Genomic DNA, 22,028 nt, shown 5'->3' with positions numbered 1-22,028 from the left:
ATCAAGGCCCACTCTACCCATGCCTACACTTTCTCAGCTGCACACCTATCAGGGGCAACCTTCATGGACATCTGTAAAGCTGCGTCGTGGTCCAACTGAGTTACCTTTCATCAAGCATTACGCCTTAGATGTGCGCTCTTCTGCTGAGGTGAGCTTCGAGAGAAGCATTTTGAAGTGTGTGTTGCAATAACTACTACTGCACCCTCCTCCAGGGGGAGCTAGCTAAACACCCGTTCTTATGGATCTTGGCAGATCTTGATCCATCTAAACAGGTTGCTCACCTGTAACTATTGATCTGGTAGAGATCTGTCGACATCCATAAGACCCTCCCAAACCACCCCTCTGCAGTAGTGTTATGCTATGTGTGTACTTAGTGTACATGCTGTTCTCCTTCTATGGTGATCCTGCACAGGCACAGTACCCATTCTTATGGATGTCGATGGATCTCTACCAGATCAATAATTACAGATGAGCAACCTGTTTTTACACAGTCACTGGCTTTCAGGCTTTTGCTGATAACAAGTATACTTTTCTCCCCAGAATCAAGCATGAAGTGACTGGAGAAACTGTGGTATTCCAGGGATCGGGCCTTGGCAAGACTCCAGATGGGTAAGCCTACGGATTAACCATAATTTTTGGACTAATTGGAATTTATGTTTGGAAAAACCTTCCTGGATTATCTCCCACGCACTCCCTAAAACAAAACAAAACAAAAAATGTTTGCACTCATTCTGAAGTTTATGGTTTGCTTGCTACGTTTTACTGGTTCTCTCCCTCCCGCCCCCCAAATTGTGAAAAAGTATTGTACTGTTGCAGAACTGTCCTAATTCCACAGTTTTGCTTAAAGTTCAGGGTATTACTTTGATTCAGTCTGCAATGAATGTGGTAATTTCTTGGAGTCAAAATTAACAAAAATTACATTAACTTTTCATTTCTGTTTTCCCAAGCCAGGGTCTCTCTACTTACCAGGAACTTTGTTCGCTTGCTAGTGACCTCAACCAGCCAGACTTGGTGTACAAGTTCATGAATTTGGCCAATCATCATGCCATGTGGACCTCTCGGAAGGTAAAGCTTTTGAAACTGCCCTTGCGTGAATGGCACAACCAGTCGCACAATAATGTGTGTATTTGGGGTTACTTTGAAGAAGATCTGAAGCCCATCACAAGGAATGGGAAGCAATGGGAAAACTTTCAGCCCATAGATCCCAGAGGGTCAACCTATGCAATTCCAACCCTAGATCATATGCACCCCACATGTGTCTTTTGGACACTCAATGATGGATATTTTGCTAGTGGTGGATATTTTCTACTTATCTGAGCAAATTAACATAAGCAGGACATCTGGTGTTTGGTTTTAACATTATTTTTCTTCTCTGTTTTTTCAGGGAGCAGCTTTTGGTTTTAATGTGATTGCTACCAAAGCTGGGGAGCAATTAGCTCCTTTTCTCCCCCAGCTGCTTCCTCGTCTCTACCGTTACCAGTTTGACCCCAATATTGGGATTCGGCAAGCTATGACCAGCATTTGGAATGCGCTAGTGACAGACAAATCTGCAGTAAGTGAACTTGAGGCATACAGGGTGCCCTTTCCCAAGAGTACAGCTAGAAAACAGGGCCTCTTTTTAGTGTCTGGGAAGTTTATACCTGCTTCAAGGATCTCATCAGTAAGTGTGACCAATTCAGTGTTGGTCAGGACACTGACTCATACAGTGAAGGCGGCAGCTTATGTCCTTAGGTCTGTTAGGATAAATCTGTATAGAGGTTTTGAAAGGAGAGAAATAATTTGAAGCATCCAGTACATCTGCAGGGTGGTGATGGTCCCCTTTATGGTCTTGGCAGGTGTTATAAACAAAGAGATCAGCCAGGTGTCAGCACTGGCTTTGCAGCATACATGTTAAGATCATTGGCTGACATGATCCATTGACACAGTTAGGGGTGAGGCAATGTAGGGAAAGGGAGATCACAAAGTAATTTTCATTTCTCTCGCCTCCATGCAAAAACGCTGTTTGCTGCCAGAAATGCCATATTTACTTGAATCCAGACCTAGTTTTTTGGAAGGCTTTTAGTGCTGTGTAGTATTAATGTTCTATTATTTTCATTCACTCTGTTACTGCTGATTTACTGTGTTTAATGCTTTTTTAAAAATTGGTTTCGTTATTTTTGTAGGCTACTTTGTTGTTTTTTAAAGAAAAGTAGGATATAATTAAAAAGACTGCATCCTTTTTTACTATTTTCCCACATAGATATTATTTCCACATAGGAAAGCGAATGAATGCTGAATGTACAATAAAATGTGATGAATATACATTTGACTGTTTCACTTTGTGTACATACAATTGGTTACGGCTTCCTGTCTTTTGGACACATAGCAAAATAAATGTGTTCATTTCTCACACATGACAGCATAGATACTTTTTCATGTAAAAAGTGATATCCATCCATTTAAAAATTTATTGTGAAGCAGCCAGGAATGTCTTTCTCTGTTGGATATGTCATTACATGGTGGTCTCTCTTCTCTGTGGTACTTCTCAATTGTTATCAGATTATCCAGATGGAACAACTCTGAAAGCATCAATGCATGAATTATGTTTTTGTTTGGTTGTGATTTTGTAGTTGGTTATATGGAAAATAGTCGATATGACTGTTAGTACAAGGACTGTATCTTTCATAGGTACGGAGACTCTGTTAATGTTAACAGTTGGTTTCCTTCCCATCAGGTGGACAAATATATGAAAGAAATCCTTGATGATTTAATAAACAATCTGACTAGCAACATGTGGAGGATTCGAGAATCCAGGTAGGTATTGCTGAAAGCAATTGTCTGGTGCTTTGGAAGATGAAAAACTGCTCATGTCTTTTTCCAGCACTAGGTTCCAAAGCTTTGCTTTGTTTTGTTTGGACAACTGTAAGGGATAGACATTTTTAGAGGAAGTGTTGAGTCTTGAGCTGCAATACAAAGTGGTGGGACCTCCAGCCTAAATATTTTAAAGACTGGAGTGTTAGGATCCTGATAAGTATCCATAAATGCTTGGAAGACCTTTAACCTTTTTTAGTTTGTTCCCATGAGGTTTCTTCGTGTTTGTTCTCATGACACTCCAGGTAGCTGCTCTTGGGATTGGCCTTTTCATTTACAACATCCAAGGTGGGGTGCAGCATAAACCATGGCTTGGCTTTTCTGTCACCTAGTTTGTATTCCATTAGGTGCATACAAGAATCAAGCTTTTATGCCATGAAGCTTGAAGTCTGCAACACAAACCTGTTTAAAATGGACAGAGGATTCTGTTTCTGTGGTCACACTAAGATTTGATGCTTCCCTTTTTACTGACACACACACACACACACACCCCCGCATCCCCAATGCTACCTGAAAAGCCATTTCACCCGGGAACTGATTCGATACAAAGAGTTGCAGTCACAAAATGAAATTGTAGAAATGGTTGTTGTATACACAGTGATTTTGGGATCCTGGCCTTTTGATGTGAGGTGCCATAAACTGCCTAAAAGAAAAGCCTTACAGGCATAATTAAAGTAACCTATAGGGCCAGTGCAGTTGTAACAGCTCTTCTCAAGTCTATTAACCACAACTAAATATCATGAGTGCACCACAAGATAGTTCTCCTTCTTGCCTTTTAACTGTGGTTATTGGATATGCTGACATTAACTATTGTAAGGATAGCCAAGTTCCTTTTTAACCAGGGTTGCTGACCTGCTTCAAATTTTGATTTCAAATCTTGTTTGAAAGGGGAACCTGTTTAGCCTTGATTGCAATCAACATTTATTTATTTATTTATCCATCCATCCATCCATCCATCCATCCATCCATCCATTACATTTATAGACCCTATAAAGGCTCTGGGCGGTGCACAACAAATTTAAAAAGACATAAAAACAAACACCATTTATAAAACACTGCTTAAAAACAATTTTAAAACAATTCAAAACCATTTAAAACCAATTAAAATACTTAGAAACTATTTAAAAACCTTAGAAGGCCAGGCCAAACAATTAAGTTTTCAGGGCTCTCTTAAAGGCCAACAGCGAGCCTAAACTGCGGATATCTGCCGGGAGTGCATTCCATAAGCCAGGAGCAGCTACAGAGGAGGCCTGGTTCCAAGTCGCCACCAGACGTACCGGTGGTAACTGGAGATGGACCTCTCCAGATGACCTCAACATGTGATGGGGATCATACAGAAGAAGGCACGCTTTAAGGTAGCCCGGATCCAAGCCATACAGGGCTTTAAAGGTAATAACCAGCACTTTGTATTTCGCCCGGAAACATATCGGCAGCCAATGCAACTGTTTTAAAAGGGGCATGATATGGCCTCTCCGGGTTACCCCAGAGACCAGTCTGGCTCCCGCATTTTGAACTAACTGAAGTTTCCGAACTACATACAAAGGCAGCCCCATGTAGAGCGCATTGCAGTAGTCAAGCCTGGAAGTTACCAGCTGATGCACCACTGTTTTGAGATCATTCTCTTCAAGAAATGGACGCAGCTGTCGAATCAGCCGAAGTATACATGATGCCAATGTATTGCCTCATCATGGTTAAGCCTCCCCATCTTTTAACAACTTTTAAGAAGTCCCTAAAGACTCATTTTTTCACCCAAGCTTTTAAATTTGACTGTGGTTTTAAATTGTTTTAAGGTTTTCATTTTAACTTCTTGTTTTATGTTGTAAACCGCCCAAAGAAAGAAGTTTGGTCTACACATTTGAGAAAAACAAACAAGCAAGCTAAACGAGAGGGCTATTCCTCACAGGAATAATCTGAAAGTTTAGTCTGAAAGTTCCTTTAGTCCTTTAAGTTTAATCTTTAGGTTTTGAGAAAATGAATTTATTTTTCTTTTGTTTGATTACATGAAACTTTGTATTGCTGAAATGTGTTGTTAAAACTCTTGTCACAGCTGTCTAGCACTGAATGACTTGCTGAGAGGAAGACCCTTGGATGACATTATTGATAAGCTTCCAGAAATATGGGAAACTCTTTTTCGAGTACAAGATGACATTAAGGTACTAAAACATATAACTACCTAGTATAAGAGGTCTTGCTCATTGTCATTTTTTGAAATAGATAGCTGCTGAGTTGGGTGTTTCTTTTCCCTCATCTTGTTGAGAATTATTTGGTAAAAACCAGATTCCATATTAGGGTTTGCTTATCTTGGGTTTGCCCAAGTGGTAAATTTACCCCAGGGGGTAAATTTAATATCTATGATCTGTTTGGGCTTCCAGTCCTAATGGCTTGGGCTTCCAGTCCCAATGGAATGCATTTTAGTAACAAAATGATGACAAAGAGAAGTCATCAAGTGAAGATCAAAATTCTTTCAACAGAAAGTACCAACTCCAGATGCATTAGAGCTGAGACACTCTTCACTGAGGAAAGGAAATTTTTGAGATGAACTTAACTGGTTTTTGGTCAGTATTGGATACATATGTTCCCTCACAACCTGGGTTCTTCATCTGCACGGTAAGCCTTGTGGAAGAATTCAAAGCTTCTTGAGGTGCTCTTCGGCTCTGCTGATTTGCACATGTGGCGTGGCCGTTATTTTTGGTGGGAGAATGCCATTCTCCTAAGTTCCTTCAAGACCACCGCACATCAGGTAGTATTTGCTCTGTCTCTCCTTGATTGTTAGTTATTTCATTGTTGGATCTTCGGACTGGTTTTCTTTTGGCTACTCTTTGGATTTCCCTCAGGTTTTTCTGTCTTTGGTGATATTTGGCTTTGACTACAGTTTGTTCACGGTTTCTCCTTTTCTCTTGCCCCTATTGGTCGCTCTAATGGACAGTAGTAAAACCTTGAAGTGTACCTCATGTGGGTGTACTCTGCCTTCTTCAGGTAAACATGACGAGAATGTAATTTGTTTGGGCAAAGGGCATAACGTGAATGCTTGTAAAATCTGTTTGGCCTTTTTTAGGCAACCAAGAAAAGCTCTGAACTGCATTTGAGGGTTGCGCTCTACGAGACCGCACTTCGATAATTTGCCAACTCCAATGCTGAATTATCCAGGCCCTTCATCATCGACGGCTTCGATGTTGACTGACAACTGCTCATCGGGACCAAGAACAGCTTCAAGATCTGCCAACAATCGCCCTTCAGGATTGAGAGCAACTTTAGTGTTGGCCACTGTACCTGCCCCTCAGGTTCCTTCTCAAAGAGAACATGGGGACTCAACTTTTATAAAGCCTATGATGATTGATGTCAAAGCCACAAAAAGCACAAGTGCAAACACTCTGGATCATCCACCTCTTCGACATCGTTCAAATTGAAGCCTCCTTCAAAGTCAGCGTTGAAGATGTCTCCTCACACCCCCTTGCTTTCTACTGCACAGGCTGTTTGCTGGGGATCACTTCCTTTGACATCGGCCACACCTTTGACATTGCAAGCGACGCCAGAGTCATGCCTGACACTGACTATCATCATTCTTTCTCTTCTGCAACCAACATCGACTTCCCCTCACTCGACAACATTTAGTGCTAGCATCACGTTTATAACAACCACTGTATCGTTCTTGATGACATCGTCTGTGACCATCCTGCTAAAGACTATGCCTCAGATACCTTCACTGATTGTCATTGACTTTTCACCAGCTTCATGTCCAGCCCATTCTTTACACATTTCTCCAAGTAAGGAAGGGAATCAATCCTCCATGGTGGTTTCCCTGATGTTGGGGAGCAAATCTACCTCCAGAAACCTGGAATGTCTATTTGGATCTACCATTAGCACCCTTTCGGGTTTAACCTTTTAAGGGTTTTTACTTGTATAGCCTGGAAGGGGGTCATGTTTCAGAATCATTACAAGTTCCTAAAACACTATCTGCTTCTTCTGCTAAGGTGACCTGCTGCTCCCCCAATTATCCTTGGAGGGGGGAGGGGGCTTTCACCATTCTGCCCCACATTTTGCCTCCACGATGCATCAGATGGACTATTGGAGCTCTCCTGGGGCTTTAGATCCTGGATATGTTAAGGGACTTTGGCACTATAGGGACCACTATTATATGCCTTCTCCTGCTTTGCCTTATGATTTCAATGAATATAGACTCCGGAAAACAACGAAACAAGGCGCCTTGGAATCTACTCCTGTGAAAGGCCAGAACCCTATTTCCTTGCCTGCTTCTGCATCTCCTTTCAAGTGACCTAAAATGCTTTCAGTCCCTATGGGCAAAGGGAAAATCACGTCCCCAGCTCCTATCTACCTGACAGGTCTTGACGTGGAGATAGTTCATCACTCTCCAGCCCCAGAGAAGTCGCCCCAGTGGGAAAATCTTTCTCAAGGGGAATATGACTCCAGCCCCTCGTCTGAAGGAGATTCTGTTCATACTGAAAACCCTTTGGATCCTTCTCTGGACAAGACTGTTACTAACTCACCTACAGAGAAGATGAGGTCCTATCCTGTTCAGGTGACCGAAATGGCTAAGGCTTTAGACCTAGAATTGAAAGCACCAACACCTGAAGTTAAGGACCTAGTGTACTATTTCATGTCCAGTTGCTTGGCTGCTCAGCCTGTGTCTCTATCTATGCTCTCAGTCCTCGCCAACTCTGCAAAGGTGTGCTGGCTCAAGATCCCTTGCAGGTGCAGTATTTCTCCACAGGCATGCTTGGCTGCTTTCTACGTCCCTTCAGAGCGACATAGGAAGCTGTCATATACTGAGTCAGACCATTGGTCTATCTAGGTCAGTATTGTCTTCACAGACTGACAGCGGCTTCTCCAAGGTTGCAGGCAGGAATCTCTCTCAGCCTTTTCTTGGAGGAGCCAGGGAGGGAACTTGGAACCTTCTGCTTTTCCCAGAGGGAAAATCCCCTGAGGGGAATGTCTGACAGTGCTCACACTTCTAGTCTCCCTTTCAAATGCAACCAGGGTGGACCCTGCTTAGCTAAGGGGACAAGTCATGCTTGCTACCACAAGACTAGTTCTCCATGAAGGACAAGATCGAGAATCTGCCCTTTGAAGGGGACTGCCTCTTTAGTGCACAGTAAGATAATGGAGAGGATGGAGAAGTCCTACTATACTGCTATGAACCTGCAGCAGTTGATCTTCTCTCAAAAATAAGGGCCTTTTGGCAGGCAGAAGTTCCAGTATAGACAACCCGACCTTAAAGATTACAAGAAGTCTTTCAAGTATATGCCTAAGCGTCAGTATAATCCATGGCACAGACAACAACAAAGAACAAAGCCTCAGGTCCAATCTAAGCAGATTGTTTGATGCTTTGGTACTGGAAGTATCTTGGACATTACTCCCTTCTCCTATTCATCTCGCCCTTTTCTCCCATGCTTGGTGTCGCATAACATTAGATGCCTGGGTGTTGTCCATAATATCAACAGGTTATGCCATCCAATTCACCACCCACCCCATGTTCACGGGCATAAAATGCAACAGCTGAATTCCTACCTTTATTTTATTTTATGTATGTATGTATGTATATTTTTATACCGCCCAAAACTTACATCTCTGGGCGGTACCTTAGCAGAAGAGGTACAGTCCCTACTGGAGAGTGGGACGATAGAGCCTGTTCCCCCAGAAGTATGGGAGAAAGGCTTTTATTTGAGGTATTTCCAGGTGCCCAAATGGGATGGAGGCCTCCGTCCCATCATGGACCTTCACCACAAATATATAAAAGCCAAAAAATTCAGGATGATCTCCTTACAGACCATTTTTCATTTACTAATGAAGGATAATTGGTTTGTGACATTAGATGTCAAGGATGCCTACTTCCATGTGGGGATACTCCTGGGACACAGGAAGTACTTGTGTTTCACACTGTTCAACAGACTTACCAATATGCAGTCCTTCCATTCGGACTTTCCACAACACCCTGTGTCTTTACAAAGTGTGTCAGCGCCATTGTTGCACATCTCAAGACATGGGAAATCTCAGTTTACCCGTAACTGGATGACTGGACCTTCTGAAAGATGTCTTTCACCTCTGGGGGACCTCAATGGTGGACACCTTCACCACACAGTACAACAAAAAGTGCAAGCTGTACTGCTCCAGAGCAGGAGTCGGACTGAACCCCATGGATGACGCTTTCCAGATGCCCTGGATGAAGCATCTCTATTACCTCTTCCCTCCCTTTCCCCTTCTCTCAAAAGATCATGGGCAAGATACTACAGGAAAGCGCTTGTTGCATCGTACTCACCCCGTGGTGGTCATGGCAGCCATGGTTCCCGATCCTTCTCCAGTTATCTCAATGCCATCTCCAATGCTTTCTGCTCCGCCAGACTATTCTCTCCCAGCAGGCAGGCTGTGTCCTTAATCCCAACCTCCAGCTGTTGAATCTGACGGCTTGGAAGGTCAATTGTTAGATAGCATTCTCTTGAATGAGAGAAAGAAGTCAACACACTGAAACTGCATGTGCAAGTGGAAATATTTCACATTGCATGCTGCTTCCAAGGGCTTCGATCCCTTCAACCCAACAATCCATCAGATCCTTCTATACTTGACGGATCTAAAGCATTTCTGTAGAATTCTCTCAAATACGTATCTCAAAGTCCATCTAGCAGAGCTCTTTGCAAGGCACCCTGGCTGTGACAGGCGCTCAGTCTTTTCTTATCCTGACTCTAAAAGATTCCTCAAGGGCATAAACAACCTTTCCCTACCTGTCAGAGAACTCATCGAGCCATGGAGTCTCTCTCATTGGTCTTGTCCTCTCTCACTGAATGCCCTTTGGAACATTCCTCTCTGCTACCCATAAGTCCTTGTCTTTAAAAGTCACCTTCCTCATTGTTATAATATTGGCACAGAGGGCCAGCAAACTGACAGCCCTTCTTGCTGACTCTCCTAACACCAAGTTCTACCTGGACAAGGTTGTTCTCTGGACAGACCATTCCTTCACTCCAAAAATAGTCGCTGACTTCCATTAAAATCAGGATTGCATTTTACCTACCTTCTTCCAGAATCCCTCCACCCTTCTGGAGAAATCTACGCATTCACTAGATTTCTCCAGCAAATTAAATAAGACTAAATCATTCAGACAAACCAACAAACTCTTCGTCTGCTATAAAGGAGAGAACAAGTGTTGGCCTATCTCAAGACAATGGCTCTCCCATTGGCTAGTAGAACTTATCTTCCATGTGCTACAACCAAGAAGGGATCAAAACGCCCTCAAAGATCAAAGCACATTCTACTAGAGCCATCCTCACACCAGCAGCTCACGTGTCTGGCATCAGTATGAAGGACATCTGTAAGGTGGCCATATCGTCTTTGGACTTACCCTTTGTCAAACACTATGCTGTGGACATCTGTTCAGCAGTGGAAGCCAACTTTGGTCAGGTGGTACTCAAAAAGGTACTCTAACCGTATCCTAGCTCCCACCCACCTTTTGGTGAGCTTGTTAATCATCCAGGTTGTGCGGCAACATGGATCACCTTAAAGATAAACATATTGCTTATCTGTAACAGGTGATCTAGGATACTTCCACAATAATAGTGACTTTCCTGACTCTATCTATGGTAATTCTTTGCTCATTGCAGCAGCTGATCAAGAACTGAGGAGAATGGTGCTCTCCTGCCGGAAATAATGGTTGCGCCATGCACATAATTTGGTAGAGCCGAAGAGCGGCTCAAGGAGCTTTGAATTCTTCCGCAAGACTTACTGCGCAGTTGTAGAACCCGGGTTGTGAGTAAACATGGATTACTCAGTCACTAAGATATATCACTTAGTCACCTCATTCTTTAATAGTTGTATGTTCAATGTTCAGCTTAGGACAAGTGCCCATTGCCATGAAATGTCTTGCTATTGGAATGCTTCCAAAATGAGGACACCCCCCAAACAAAACATTTTGCTTAGAAATGGCCTTGTGGGCTGAGATTATATTCTTTAATTGATTTAATTTATAGGACTGTCTGAAACAGGTTGTGGGAGCGATCACTGTAATCTTTTCAAGAGTAAAGTGTTGCATCAGAACAAATGGTGGGCTTCTCTGAATGTTTATCTCTGAGACAAACCGAGCGAGAGAGGAAGGCAAGGGCTTCTCCCTAGTCTTCTGAAAGGATAACATTAGAGACAAGACCCTCCTTGAGGGAGTGGCAAGATTGGGAGCTAGCACAAATTTTATTCTACATTGTGTTTTATTAATTTTAAACATTATATTACTTTTATTGTTCTACTGTTGTGAGCTGTCCTGAGCAGTATAGTACTGGAAGGGTGGGATATAAATATTTTAAATAATAATAATAATAATAAATACATTTCTACTGGTTACCAATGACTGGGTTTTAGTTTTACTTCCATACAGTTGTGGAAGCTTTGAATCTGATGTGAGCAATAGTGTTGCTGGAGAGAGAATTAAACCCTTTCCCTGAACTTTCTTCAGTACTTTCTGACCTAAAGTACTGAAGATTCTGTTAGCCTCACTGTGCAACCCCTCATGAAAAACCCCCACTTTGTTTAAATAATAATAATTAAGTAAACATAAGAATATCAGGATATCCAATCACAAAACACACTAGGCAAGTACAATAGGTGGTAACAAAAAACATTAGGGATCTGTCTTCACACAGACCCAGTTGATGAAATGACTTATTTTTTAATTTTATTTTTTGCTATGTGAAGCAAGTCTAGAAAACTTGTACTCTACAAGCAGTGAGTATGCAGACACTAATCCTTGCCCCATGGAACAACCTCCATATTTATTTAGCTAATGCTGGTGTTTGGAGCTCCTTTTGGCTTCCAAAACAAACAAACTGAGGTGGGGCGGAAAGAGTCTCATGGTCTGAGTGGGCAGAATATCGCAATGAAGAACACTTTTATTAACTGCTGATAAAATGGCTTCAGTTACATTGAAAAGCTTAAACAAAAACTTATTTCCACCCCTCATTTTTCTTTTCTTTTCCAGGAATCTGTACGAAAAGCAGCAGAATTAGCCCTGAAAACTTTAAGTAAGGTAAACTTTTATTGAACTCATATGAGCAGATGCCACTTCATTGCCTCCATCAGAATTTTATGTCCTCCAGGGACACATTTCATTCAGGAAGCAGTAGCAGGTCACATTTGTGTGTCTCCTTTTTGTTTTGAGGTGTGTGTGAAGATGTGTGACCCGTCAAAAGGAGCTGCAGGTCAGAGAACAATAGCTGTACTGTTGCCCTGCCTTCTTGATAAAGGAATGATGAATACAGTAACTGAAGTGCGAACTCTCAGGTAGGCTCCCTGTCCCCCATCCCCATCCCCTGCCACTCCAGATATTTGAACTTTATATTTTGGAGCATGTTTTGCCTCCGTACAGTCCTACTTGAAAAGGAGTAAACAATCCCATAACCCTGCTATGTTTGACAAAGCACAACACTTTGGCCTGGTTGACAGAGGAATCCATGGATATGATGTGGGATTGTAGATGACTGTATCAACTAGGTGTTCCAAGAGTTGCTACAGTCCCTTCCAACTTCTCTCAGCACTGGCCTGGTGGCAGGGGTGTAGCTATAATTGAGCCAAAAGGTTCAAAGAACACGAACAACCAGCTCCTGAGGGCCCTCCAGCTCCATCCCTCCCTATTTTCTTCATTATCTCCCTCACACTGGGGGGCCACCAGAGAAAGGGATGAACACGGGCCCCCTCTCCCCTAGCTACACCACTGCCTGGTGATCAGCAATGTCAACCAATTCAATCAATTCCTTTGTTACGAGCACAGACCAGCACAGATCAGCAATGTCATTTTTCCTCTCTGCTGCTGCAATTCCCAGAAGAAGCCACTGCTAAAGAGGTGGTGGAGGAGGGTGAGTAGGCAGGTCGTGACAGCACTGTGAGAGATCTGGAAGGAAGTTCTGTAGATGGCAGTAGCAGCTGTTTGAACCCCTGAGTGCTACAGTCATGTGGAGGCTTCTGGTCTGTGAATAAAGCTCCATGTGGTTCATGTGGCAACCATGGCTTAATGTTCCATTTATGTTTTAGATGGCTTTATTTCAGCTAGTAATGACTAAGCTCTGCATTGGACTGCCCAGCCTTTGTGTCTCTGCATAGGAACCACTCGTGGTGGATTCTGGCTTTCAGTCTTTCATTGTAGTTATACTGGTGTCAGTGTAGTTTGCTTTGTTGTGTGATTCTCCCAAGAAGCTCTCTCAACAGTCAACTACACTATTACACTATCAAACTTGCAGTAGGTTTGTTAGAGAACAAACTTGCTGTGGCAACACCTTAGTTGATACTGCTGTCTTGAATGGTATTCCTTATACAGACAATACATTCCTACACTTTGACCCGGAGCAGAGCATCTGTGTCCCTAGTTTGCCCTGTCTCCCCGCTCCCCTCCGGCAATCCGGCTCCCTGCTCTGTCTTCATTTCGTCTCCATCCCTTCAGCCGTCCCCACTCCCTCCCTTCAGCCAGTTCGTTCTCCCCCTGCCCACATCCCTTTGCCAGTTCATTCTCACCCCCATCCTTTCAGCCCTGGTTTTGCTGCCCATGCCGCCGCCTGCTTGGCCGCCCTCCTTGCGAGGAGGCGGGCGGTTGGAGCCGATGTATGCTCTCCCGCCGGCTCGCAGTGGCACCACCTCCTCCTCGACCTCCCTCCCTCCTTGGCAGACTGGCTTGGAGAGCAGCTCCCCCTGCTGTGCTCTGCTCTGCCCTGCCCTGCCAGGAAATCTCGCGAGAGCTGCCACGCATGGGATTAGCCATGGGTATGCCTGAGATAATTATAGATAGATAGATAGATAGATAGATAGATAGATTTGTGATGAGAGATATTTTATTTTCAGAGCCTTAAAAAAACGGTATTCAAATACACTGAAAAAGTCAAGTTGTACCTTATTTCTTATTTCCTGTGGCCTTCTCCTGCAGCATTAACACCCTGGTGAAGATCAGTAAAAGCGCTGGGGCCATGCTCAAACCTCATGCACCCAAACTCATCCCAGCTTTATTGGAATCACTGAGTGTACTGGAGCCCCAAGTGCTCAACTACTTGAGCCTGCGTGCTACAGAGCAGGAAAAGGTAAGGGCAGCTGCTGAGACGCACGTTGGAGATTTTCCCTTCAATATATGGAAATGGCATCAGCAGCTGTGTGTTGGAGGTTTCCCAGGATAATGATGTTGTTTTATTTAAAATGTCCTTTCAATTTGAAAGGATAAATTTCAGGTCAACTTGTGACTGACCTTTTTGTTTAGATGCAGAGCACAAGTTTCCCTGATATCCCCCCCCCCCCCCGCCTCCATGGGATTTACGCTCCCCAAACTACACAAGCACTCTTAAGATAATATTTCTTCCTTTCTGTTGTGGAACTATGCACACCTATTTCTTTTGGAAGCTAAACTTCATTTAACTCTAGTTTTTAATTGTGCCCACTTTGGGTTTTTCCTTTCTTTCCTTCAGGCTGCAATGGATAGTGCAAGACTCAGTGCTGCAAAATCCTCTCCCATGATGGAAACCATCAATATGGTTAGTAACTCACTTAAGAAGGCGGTCTTGTTTCTTACTGTAAAGTAAGGGCATTTGTGTATTTAATGCAGTCCTTCAGCTGCTTGTGATTGGTTTCTGAGCATGGGACTTTAGCCAGCTCAGCAGGGAGAGGCTAGTGGAGCTGTGTTGCAAACACTTTCCTCCCTGCCAGCCAGCACAGCCAAACTGGATCTTCCACTGTGCACACACACACACACACACACACACACACGGTTGCTAGTGTGTACCATCCTTTCAGCTTCTGGAGGGCATTGTCATTAAGTGCCGTGATGATGGCAGCAGCCAGGACCTCCCTTGAGTGCACAGGCCTGAGCCCACCCATCATTTGAAGGGTTGTGAAGCTCAGCAGGGCCACTGTGTCTATGTTCCCAAGAAGGGCGAGGATCAGGCTTGAGTTTAAATACTCTGTGCAATGCAGGGAGGAAGGAATCCTTCCTAACCTAGGACAATACAGTGTCTAGCTGGATGTCTCTTCCCTGTTTCCTGCCTGCAATAACTGCACTTGGAGAATGGATAGATCAGTAGCTGTATAAATAGCATATAAAGCTCTGTATGGAAGTGAACATATTATTATTATTAGTTTTACATTTATATCCCGCTCTTCCTCCAAGGAACTCAGAGCGGTGTACTACATACTTGAGTTTCTCTTTCACAACAACCCTGTGAAGTAGGTTAGGCTGAGAGAGAAATGACTGGCCCAGAGTCACCCAGCAAGTATCATGGCTGAATGGGGATTTGAACTCGGGTCTCCCCGGTCCTAGTCCAGCACTCTAACCACTATACCACGCTGGCTCTATTAAACCCACTAAAGTACCAGCAGCAGCTGCTGCTGCCCTTTCCCCAGTAAAACCACTTGTGAACATATCAGCAATTAGGTCACCCTGTTTTGTGTGCTTTGTGTTTGCTCGGGGAGTTAAGAAAAGGACACTGGTACTTTGGAGCAGGGGAAAACAGCACAAAGCCAAATCAACTTTCTCTTTTACACACCCTCTATTTGTATGAATGCCGTTTCAACATTTGAAGCTGCCTTATACTGAGTCAGACTATTGGTCCATCTTGCCCAGTATATGTTCCAGTTGGCGGCACGCTCCAGGGATTTAGAGGTCGTGCAGCCTGAGAGCTTTTTAATTGGAGATGTGCAAAATCGAAAGAGTCCTGCTCACTTTTTCATGATACCAGACAGCAAATTTGTTAGCAGATTTGGCATTGAGAATGTGTAGCAGTGAGAGTGAGAGTGAGAGTGAGAGAGAGAGAGTGAGTATGAATACACATAACTCCCCCACTGTGGCATGTGTTTGCCATATCTCTGGGGAAAAGCAACTGGGGAGAGAAGTGGCTTACAGGGGTCATAAATGATAAACAAGGGAAGGGTTAAGCACTTGTCTATCCAGTCTCCCCCACAAACGACACACTTGCCCCACTGCTCGGCGGCTGATCAGCAGTGACCCAGGGCTCTGGGCCTAGGTCTGCAACTGAACAATTTGTTTGTCTCTTAAGCCTTCCGCTGACACACTAGCAAGCAGCTCATGAACATTTCTTTATAGTGTATTAATTTCCATTCTCTTTCTTTCTGTAGTGCTTGCAGTATTTGGATGTGTCTGTCCTAGGGGAGCTGGTTCCTAGGCTATGTGAGCTGACCCGGAGTGGAGTAGGCATCGGCACCAAGGTATGCTTGTTCTTCCAGGAAGGGACTGTTGGAAGGGGAAATGGGGATGACCAGCACAGACCAAATTGCCAACAACACATGCCTCATGTCCGCATGCAGGCCTGATCGTGTGACCAGAAGAGCGCGTGTGAGGCAGGCCCAGAGGTGAGGCTCGTGCACTCAAGAGGGTGGCATGGATGCAGTCCTTCATCTCCACTCTAGATAGTCTTTCCACAGTTTCAGATATGTGGAAATAAGAATCTGAAAGCATGACTCTAATAAACAATAGCAAAGTGGGTCTGGCTACTATCTGCAATTGTTTACTAAGACAAGCATCCAGAAAGAATGACTACACCCTGTTCCCATGCATATTGACTCAGATAAAGTCAGGGCTTTCTCCCAAGTAATTGTGTGTAGATTTGCACACTCAACTTAACCCAGCAAAATAAGTGAATGACAGGATTTTCTCTCTCAACCTTTTCAGGGTGGCTGTGCTAGTGTGATTGTATCACTAACGACTCAGTGCCCTCAAGACTTGACACCATATTCAGGTAGGGGTCTTTTCCCTTTTAAGATTTGATCAGATTTGTATTCCTTGTCTCTTAGAGAGAAACAAATTTCATTTGATTGATTGATTGATTGATTAAGTGCTGTCAAGTCGGTGTTGACTCTTAGTGACCACATAGATAGATTCACTCCAGGATGATCTGACTTCAACTTAGCCTTTAAGGTCTCTCAGCTGTGCATTCATCACTGTCGTAATGGAGTCCATCGCTCTTGCAGCTGGTCTTCGTCTCTTTCTCTTTCTTTCAACTTTTCCCTGCATTCTGGACTTCTCAAGGGAGCTAGATTTCCGCATAATGTGTCCAAAGTATGATAGTTACAGCCTGGTCATTTGTGCCTCAAGTGAAAATTCTGGATTGATTTGTTCTATGATCCATAGCTGCTGTGTTCTAAGAATCTGGTTGTGTCTTGCCACTAAAAGGATTGCATTTTAGGCATAAACAGCGAGGAGATCTTCCTGCTCACAGATGTGGGCTATGGGCTCAGATGGTTTTATGGTGATGATGATGTATCTGACCTCTCAGCCTACCCATTGGCTGTAGCTAGCTAGTTCCATAGGACAGATCTACTCCATCCCCACCTAAGAATGTCATTTGTTGCCTGAGAGAGTGCTTGCTTTCCATTGATGCTTAGGTTATGATAACCTGTGTATTGCACTGTCCAGGTTCCTGACTATTCTACTGGATGCCTGAGCCATTGTTTTTAATCCCTCCATCGGCAACAATGTGAATAGTAACAGAGGCTTTGATGGAGCCCTCTCCTTATTAAGCATCTCAGCTACTTATTTGCAAGCTAAGTCCCCAAGCTAACTTGGCAAAGTCCCCAAGCTAACTTGTGGTGATTCTCTTTATTTAGCAGGGGTAGAGTAACTGGCCCTATTCACCCCAGCACAGTACCTCCAGTGACTGTTGCTGGTGTCTGTCTTATGTTTCTTTTTAGATTGTGAGCCCTTTGGGGACAGGGATCCATCTTATTTATTTGTTATTTCTCTGTGTAAACCGCCGTGAGCCATTTTTGGAAGGGCGGTATAGAAATCGAATGAAGAAGAAGAAGAAGAAGAAGAAGAAGTCGTCACAGGGAAATGATATAGCAGCTGAGATGCCTAAAGAAAGAGCTCAGCCAAAGCCTCACACTGTGGGGAAGGGGGTTAAAGAGCCCTTTGCCTGTGACTGCTTATGGGGGAATGACTGAGTGGGTGGAATCAAAGCTTCTGTCCCTTCAGCTCAGTAGATTATATGCCTCTCTTGAAAATTAGCTGTGAACTAGTGCTGCAAAGTGTGACTGGGAGGAAGTAATTCTATAACTTTATAACTTCACTCCCCACCGACTCTCCTTGAAGTATTTTATTAGAAAGCAGTGAAAGGATAAGTGCTCTATGTGTAGGGGTACCTTAAATACTCATGGTATGCATGGAAAGAATGGGAATTTTAATGAGGAAAGGGGTTAGTGCCTAAAGGACTTGGCATAAGGCCGTGGAACCCAATTCACCCCTTGTCCAAAAACCAAACAAACAAACATCCAAACCCTACCCTAACTCTGATTGTGGCATTTGGCCTTCTTCACACAGGCAAACTCATGAGTGCTTTGCTCAGTGGTCTCACTGATCGCAACAGTGTGGTGCAAAAATCTTTTGCGTTTGCCATGGGACATCTGGTTCGGGTGAGTGGAACTCTAGTGGTTCTCTGATTTGTGCTTATTGCATCTGTGCATTCATGTGTTCCAAAATAGCCTTTCTATACTTTTTTCCTATTTTAAAAGACCTCACGGGACAGCAGCACTGACAAATTATTGCAGAAGCTGAACAACTGGTACATGGAGAAGGAAGGTATGTGCCTTGTACATTTGTCTCACACCTTGCCATTTTGTTAAAGAATAAACCTCATGAGGCAAAGAAGAGAAAGTGTAAAAGACTGAACATTATTCCTTTTCTTGCAATGCTCTGTGAGCGTATTGGATGAGTAACTTGTATTCAGGAAGGTTACTCCCCACATTACTCCTATACAACATGAGTGTCCTGTTGGAATTATAATACTTTTAACTTGTGCTCCCAGATCATCCCAAAATGAGAGGTGAAAGGTTAAGATGTGCCTTCCTCTAGCTAGATCTTGACATTTCACTCCCTCTTGCGCCAGCTAATGGAGCACCACTCCCTCTAAAACCCCTTCGGTGAGCACCACGGTGGATGCTACCCACTGAATCTTCCTTACTGGCGTAATAAGATGAAAGGAGACATGTACTGTTGGGGGCCACGCAATAGTTTTGCTCATTCTTCTACTGCAGAACAAGTTTACAAAACAGCCTGTGCATTAACCGTTCATGCTATTGGGCGCTACAGCCCAGATGTATTGAAGAATCAAGCCAGACATGTCTTTCCCTTGGCTTTCCTGGGCATGCATGAGGTTCCTGAGGAAGAAAAAGGAGAGAAAGAAGAAGGTAACCTATGGACTGAAGTATGGCAGGAAAATGTGCCTGGTAAGTTGATCTAGTGAAGCAGTGGTCTCAATCCTCAGTCTTGGCCTTGGAGAATTAATTAGTCACTAGGCTTGCAAGATGACTAACTTAATTTTTATTAGATTTTTCAAAGAACTTGTACACGTGCACGCACACAGTTTCCCTTTGATCTTCCCCCACTTTTTTTTGGAGGGTGGGAAATGCTTCTTACAGGTCCTCGAGAATGATTATTGTTGTATTTACATTTAGTTTAGGAACAGAAATTCCTAATGTAATAATAATGTAATAGTTGTAAAAGCTTCAATATTTTTTGTTTTGGGGATAAAGGAGGAAAATTCTACTATTTGTTCTATATTCCATTAGTTGCTTTATACTGTCACTCGGTCTCCTGACTATCCCTTAACACATACATTCATGTTGCATCACAGTGCTGTTTCTCTCCCTCCCGCCACTCCACACACTTTTTTTTCTTCCAGCTAAAGCAAAACAACATTGTACCAAACCTCAGGGACAGATTGGAGTGTGTAGAGTCAGTGGTGGACAGTAGAGATTAGCAATTTCTGCATTAAAATCTCTTTTCCCATGAGAAGCAATGGGGGTAGACAACATGTAGTCTTCATGACTTTGCCAGTACTTTGCTGTGTAATATGCAGGCCCATGAGACTATTTGTAGACACACACAGACACAGACACGTCTGTGTGTATGTGTGTATATGTATGTGTGGAGCCAGTGTGGTGTAGTGGTTAGAGTGCTGGACTAGGACCGAGGAGACCCGAGTTCAAATCCCCATCCAGGCATGATACTTGATGGGTGACTGGGCCAGTCACTTCTCTCTCAGCCTAACCTACTTCACAGGGTTGTTGTGAGGAGAAACCTAAGTATGTAGTACACCGCTCTGGGCTCCTTGGAGGAAGAGCGGGATATAAATGTAAAAAATAAAAGTGTGTGTGTGTGTATGAAGAAGCGGCTTTTCTTTTAGATCAGCTTGGCAACGTGGCAATGTAGCATCAGCTGCTTTTATATACAGAGAAAAGGGTATGCCAAAGGCAGAAACAAAAAGGAGAGAGCCTTAATAATAATGAAACGACTGTTGCTGTAGTTACCGGTATGAGATAAATCAAACCAAAGAATGATAACACATACTTCTAAAATATTTTGACGATTTTACTTGAAATGTGACTGTGCTGAGCATTTGTACCCAGATCTTATTCCCAGGGCTGACATTTCTTGCTTGCCCTAGTGGGATCTGGCACTCCTCTTTGCCCATTGCTGAGGCAGAAACCTTCCATGGTGAATCAGACAATCTCTCAATAAAGATTAAAACAGTTCTCACAGTGCTGTATTGTAAAGTTGGACTGGTTTTGTTGCTTGGTACTTAGTGAGCTTCTTTGTATTTGACACATAGGCACCTATGGAGGCATAAGGCTCTATATGCAGGAGCTGATCGCAATTACTCAGAAAGCTTTGCAGTCCCAGTCTTGGAAGATGAAAGCTCAGGGAGCAGCTGCCATGGCATCAATAGCAAAGCAATCCAGCTCCTTGGTACCTCCACATTTGGGCATGGTGCTCACTGCCCTGTTGCAAGGCCTTTCTGGAAGAACGTGGACAGGAAAGGTAAAGGCACACTTGCTATGCAATAAATTGTAAGGGGTGGGGGGAGTATTTAGTCTCCATAGCCCAGAATTTATTTTATATTTATAAATATTTATAATTCTGGTGTGCTTTGGACAGCACACAGTTTAATAGCTCAGTTCACTGCAGCTTCATTCCTATGTTAGCGGAATACGGGAGAACCTCCGTATTCGCAGGGTTTCTGTTCTCCGCAATTATCACGAATATGGAAACTGAATACTGAATCACTGGGGCAATGGGATCAGAGGGATTAGGTTCCCAGAGGCCTGAAAACTTCCCAAAAAACCAAGAAAAATGGTTTAAAGGGCAAAATAAAGTGCCCTACCATGCTCTGTGGGCCTCCAGTGATCCAGGAATGCCTCCAGGAAGTTGGAAATAGTCCATTTTTGGTATTTTTCCATGATTTTTTGTTGAGTTTTAATAGTAAATGAGCCACCAAATGGCTCTGCTTCACCATGGCGGCCAGAAATGGCCTCCGTGGTAATTTCCGGCTGTCTCCAAACGGAGGATACACAAAATTAACCCCTTGTGGGCCGGGTTTTCCCTGCATATGTCAATCACCCAAACGCAGATACGCAAAACCGCTGATGGTGAGTCCCTGAATACGGAGGTTCTCCTGTATGTCTGATATTAAAAATAAATAGTATGGATCTACTACAGAATCATGGAGATGGAGGGATCCTTGTAGGCTATCTAGTTCAACCTCCTGCTTAATGTAGGAAATCTAGAGCTAGAGTATCTCCAGCCAATGGCTCTGGAGAGGACACAGTCCCTTCTAACTGGTTCCATTGTTAAAATGCTCTTACTATGGAGAGGTTTTTCCTAATGCTCAACCAAAATCTACCCTCCTGAACATTAGATCTAGTTCTGCCCTTTGGGGGAAGCAGAGAACAAGCCCTCTTCTATGTGGCAGCACTTCAGTTATTTGACAAGTCCCCTCCCGATCTTCTTGTCTCCAAGCAAATAGTACTCAGTTTCTTCAACATTTCCTCATAGGGCTTGTGTTCCAGGCTCCTGACCATAATTTGTTTTGTTTGTTTGTTTGTTTACAAAGCTGTAACTGAGGAAAGGAAATTATTCTATGAAAATAAATGTGCAAGGAAATCAGACTGAGTTAGATATATTACTGGGCCTGAATCTTGCAATGGCAAAAAGCCCCACCAGTTTTGTGCCATGATAGTTGAGGAAAAGGTGCTGATGCAAAGTTTGTGATATGTACAGATCCAGAGCTTTGGGATGACATTGGTTTAAAAGTTCCCTGTAGCAGTATTTCTCAAATGATGGCCCCCAAGTCCTGTATTTGTCTACTGAATATACTATGTAACTTATCAAGAACAGTTCACAAATAAAATAATGTAAGACTGAA

At 43.4% G+C, this 22,028-nt stretch overlaps 1 protein-coding gene across 2 annotated transcripts in view; it reads left to right on the top strand.

The window, feature by feature from the left end:
* Positions 1-22,028, top strand: part of ECPAS (Ecm29 proteasome adaptor and scaffold) — a 139,680-nt gene that overhangs the window by 92,209 nt on the left and 25,443 nt on the right. For both annotated transcript variants that reach the window (XM_053296388.1, XM_053296389.1), the window contains exons 29-43: positions 541-609; positions 948-1,065; positions 1,385-1,552; positions 2,714-2,793; positions 4,898-5,003; positions 11,822-11,869; positions 12,002-12,123; positions 13,754-13,904; positions 14,283-14,348; positions 15,946-16,035; positions 16,499-16,565; positions 18,146-18,237; positions 18,337-18,403; positions 18,859-19,050; positions 20,436-20,644. In XM_053296388.1, coding sequence (XP_053152363.1) covers positions 541-609; positions 948-1,065; positions 1,385-1,552; positions 2,714-2,793; positions 4,898-5,003; positions 11,822-11,869; positions 12,002-12,123; positions 13,754-13,904; positions 14,283-14,348; positions 15,946-16,035; positions 16,499-16,565; positions 18,146-18,237; positions 18,337-18,403; positions 18,859-19,050; positions 20,436-20,644 — 1,645 coding nt within the window. The remainder of the gene's footprint in view (positions 1-540; positions 610-947; positions 1,066-1,384; positions 1,553-2,713; positions 2,794-4,897; positions 5,004-11,821; positions 11,870-12,001; positions 12,124-13,753; positions 13,905-14,282; positions 14,349-15,945; positions 16,036-16,498; positions 16,566-18,145; positions 18,238-18,336; positions 18,404-18,858; positions 19,051-20,435; positions 20,645-22,028) is intronic.

The sequence above is a fragment of the Hemicordylus capensis genome, chromosome 2 (assembly GCF_027244095.1).
Source record: "Hemicordylus capensis ecotype Gifberg chromosome 2, rHemCap1.1.pri, whole genome shotgun sequence".
Classification (NCBI taxonomy): domain Eukaryota; kingdom Metazoa; phylum Chordata; class Lepidosauria; order Squamata; family Cordylidae; genus Hemicordylus; species Hemicordylus capensis.
This window is presented reverse-complemented; position numbering and strand designations above follow the sequence as displayed.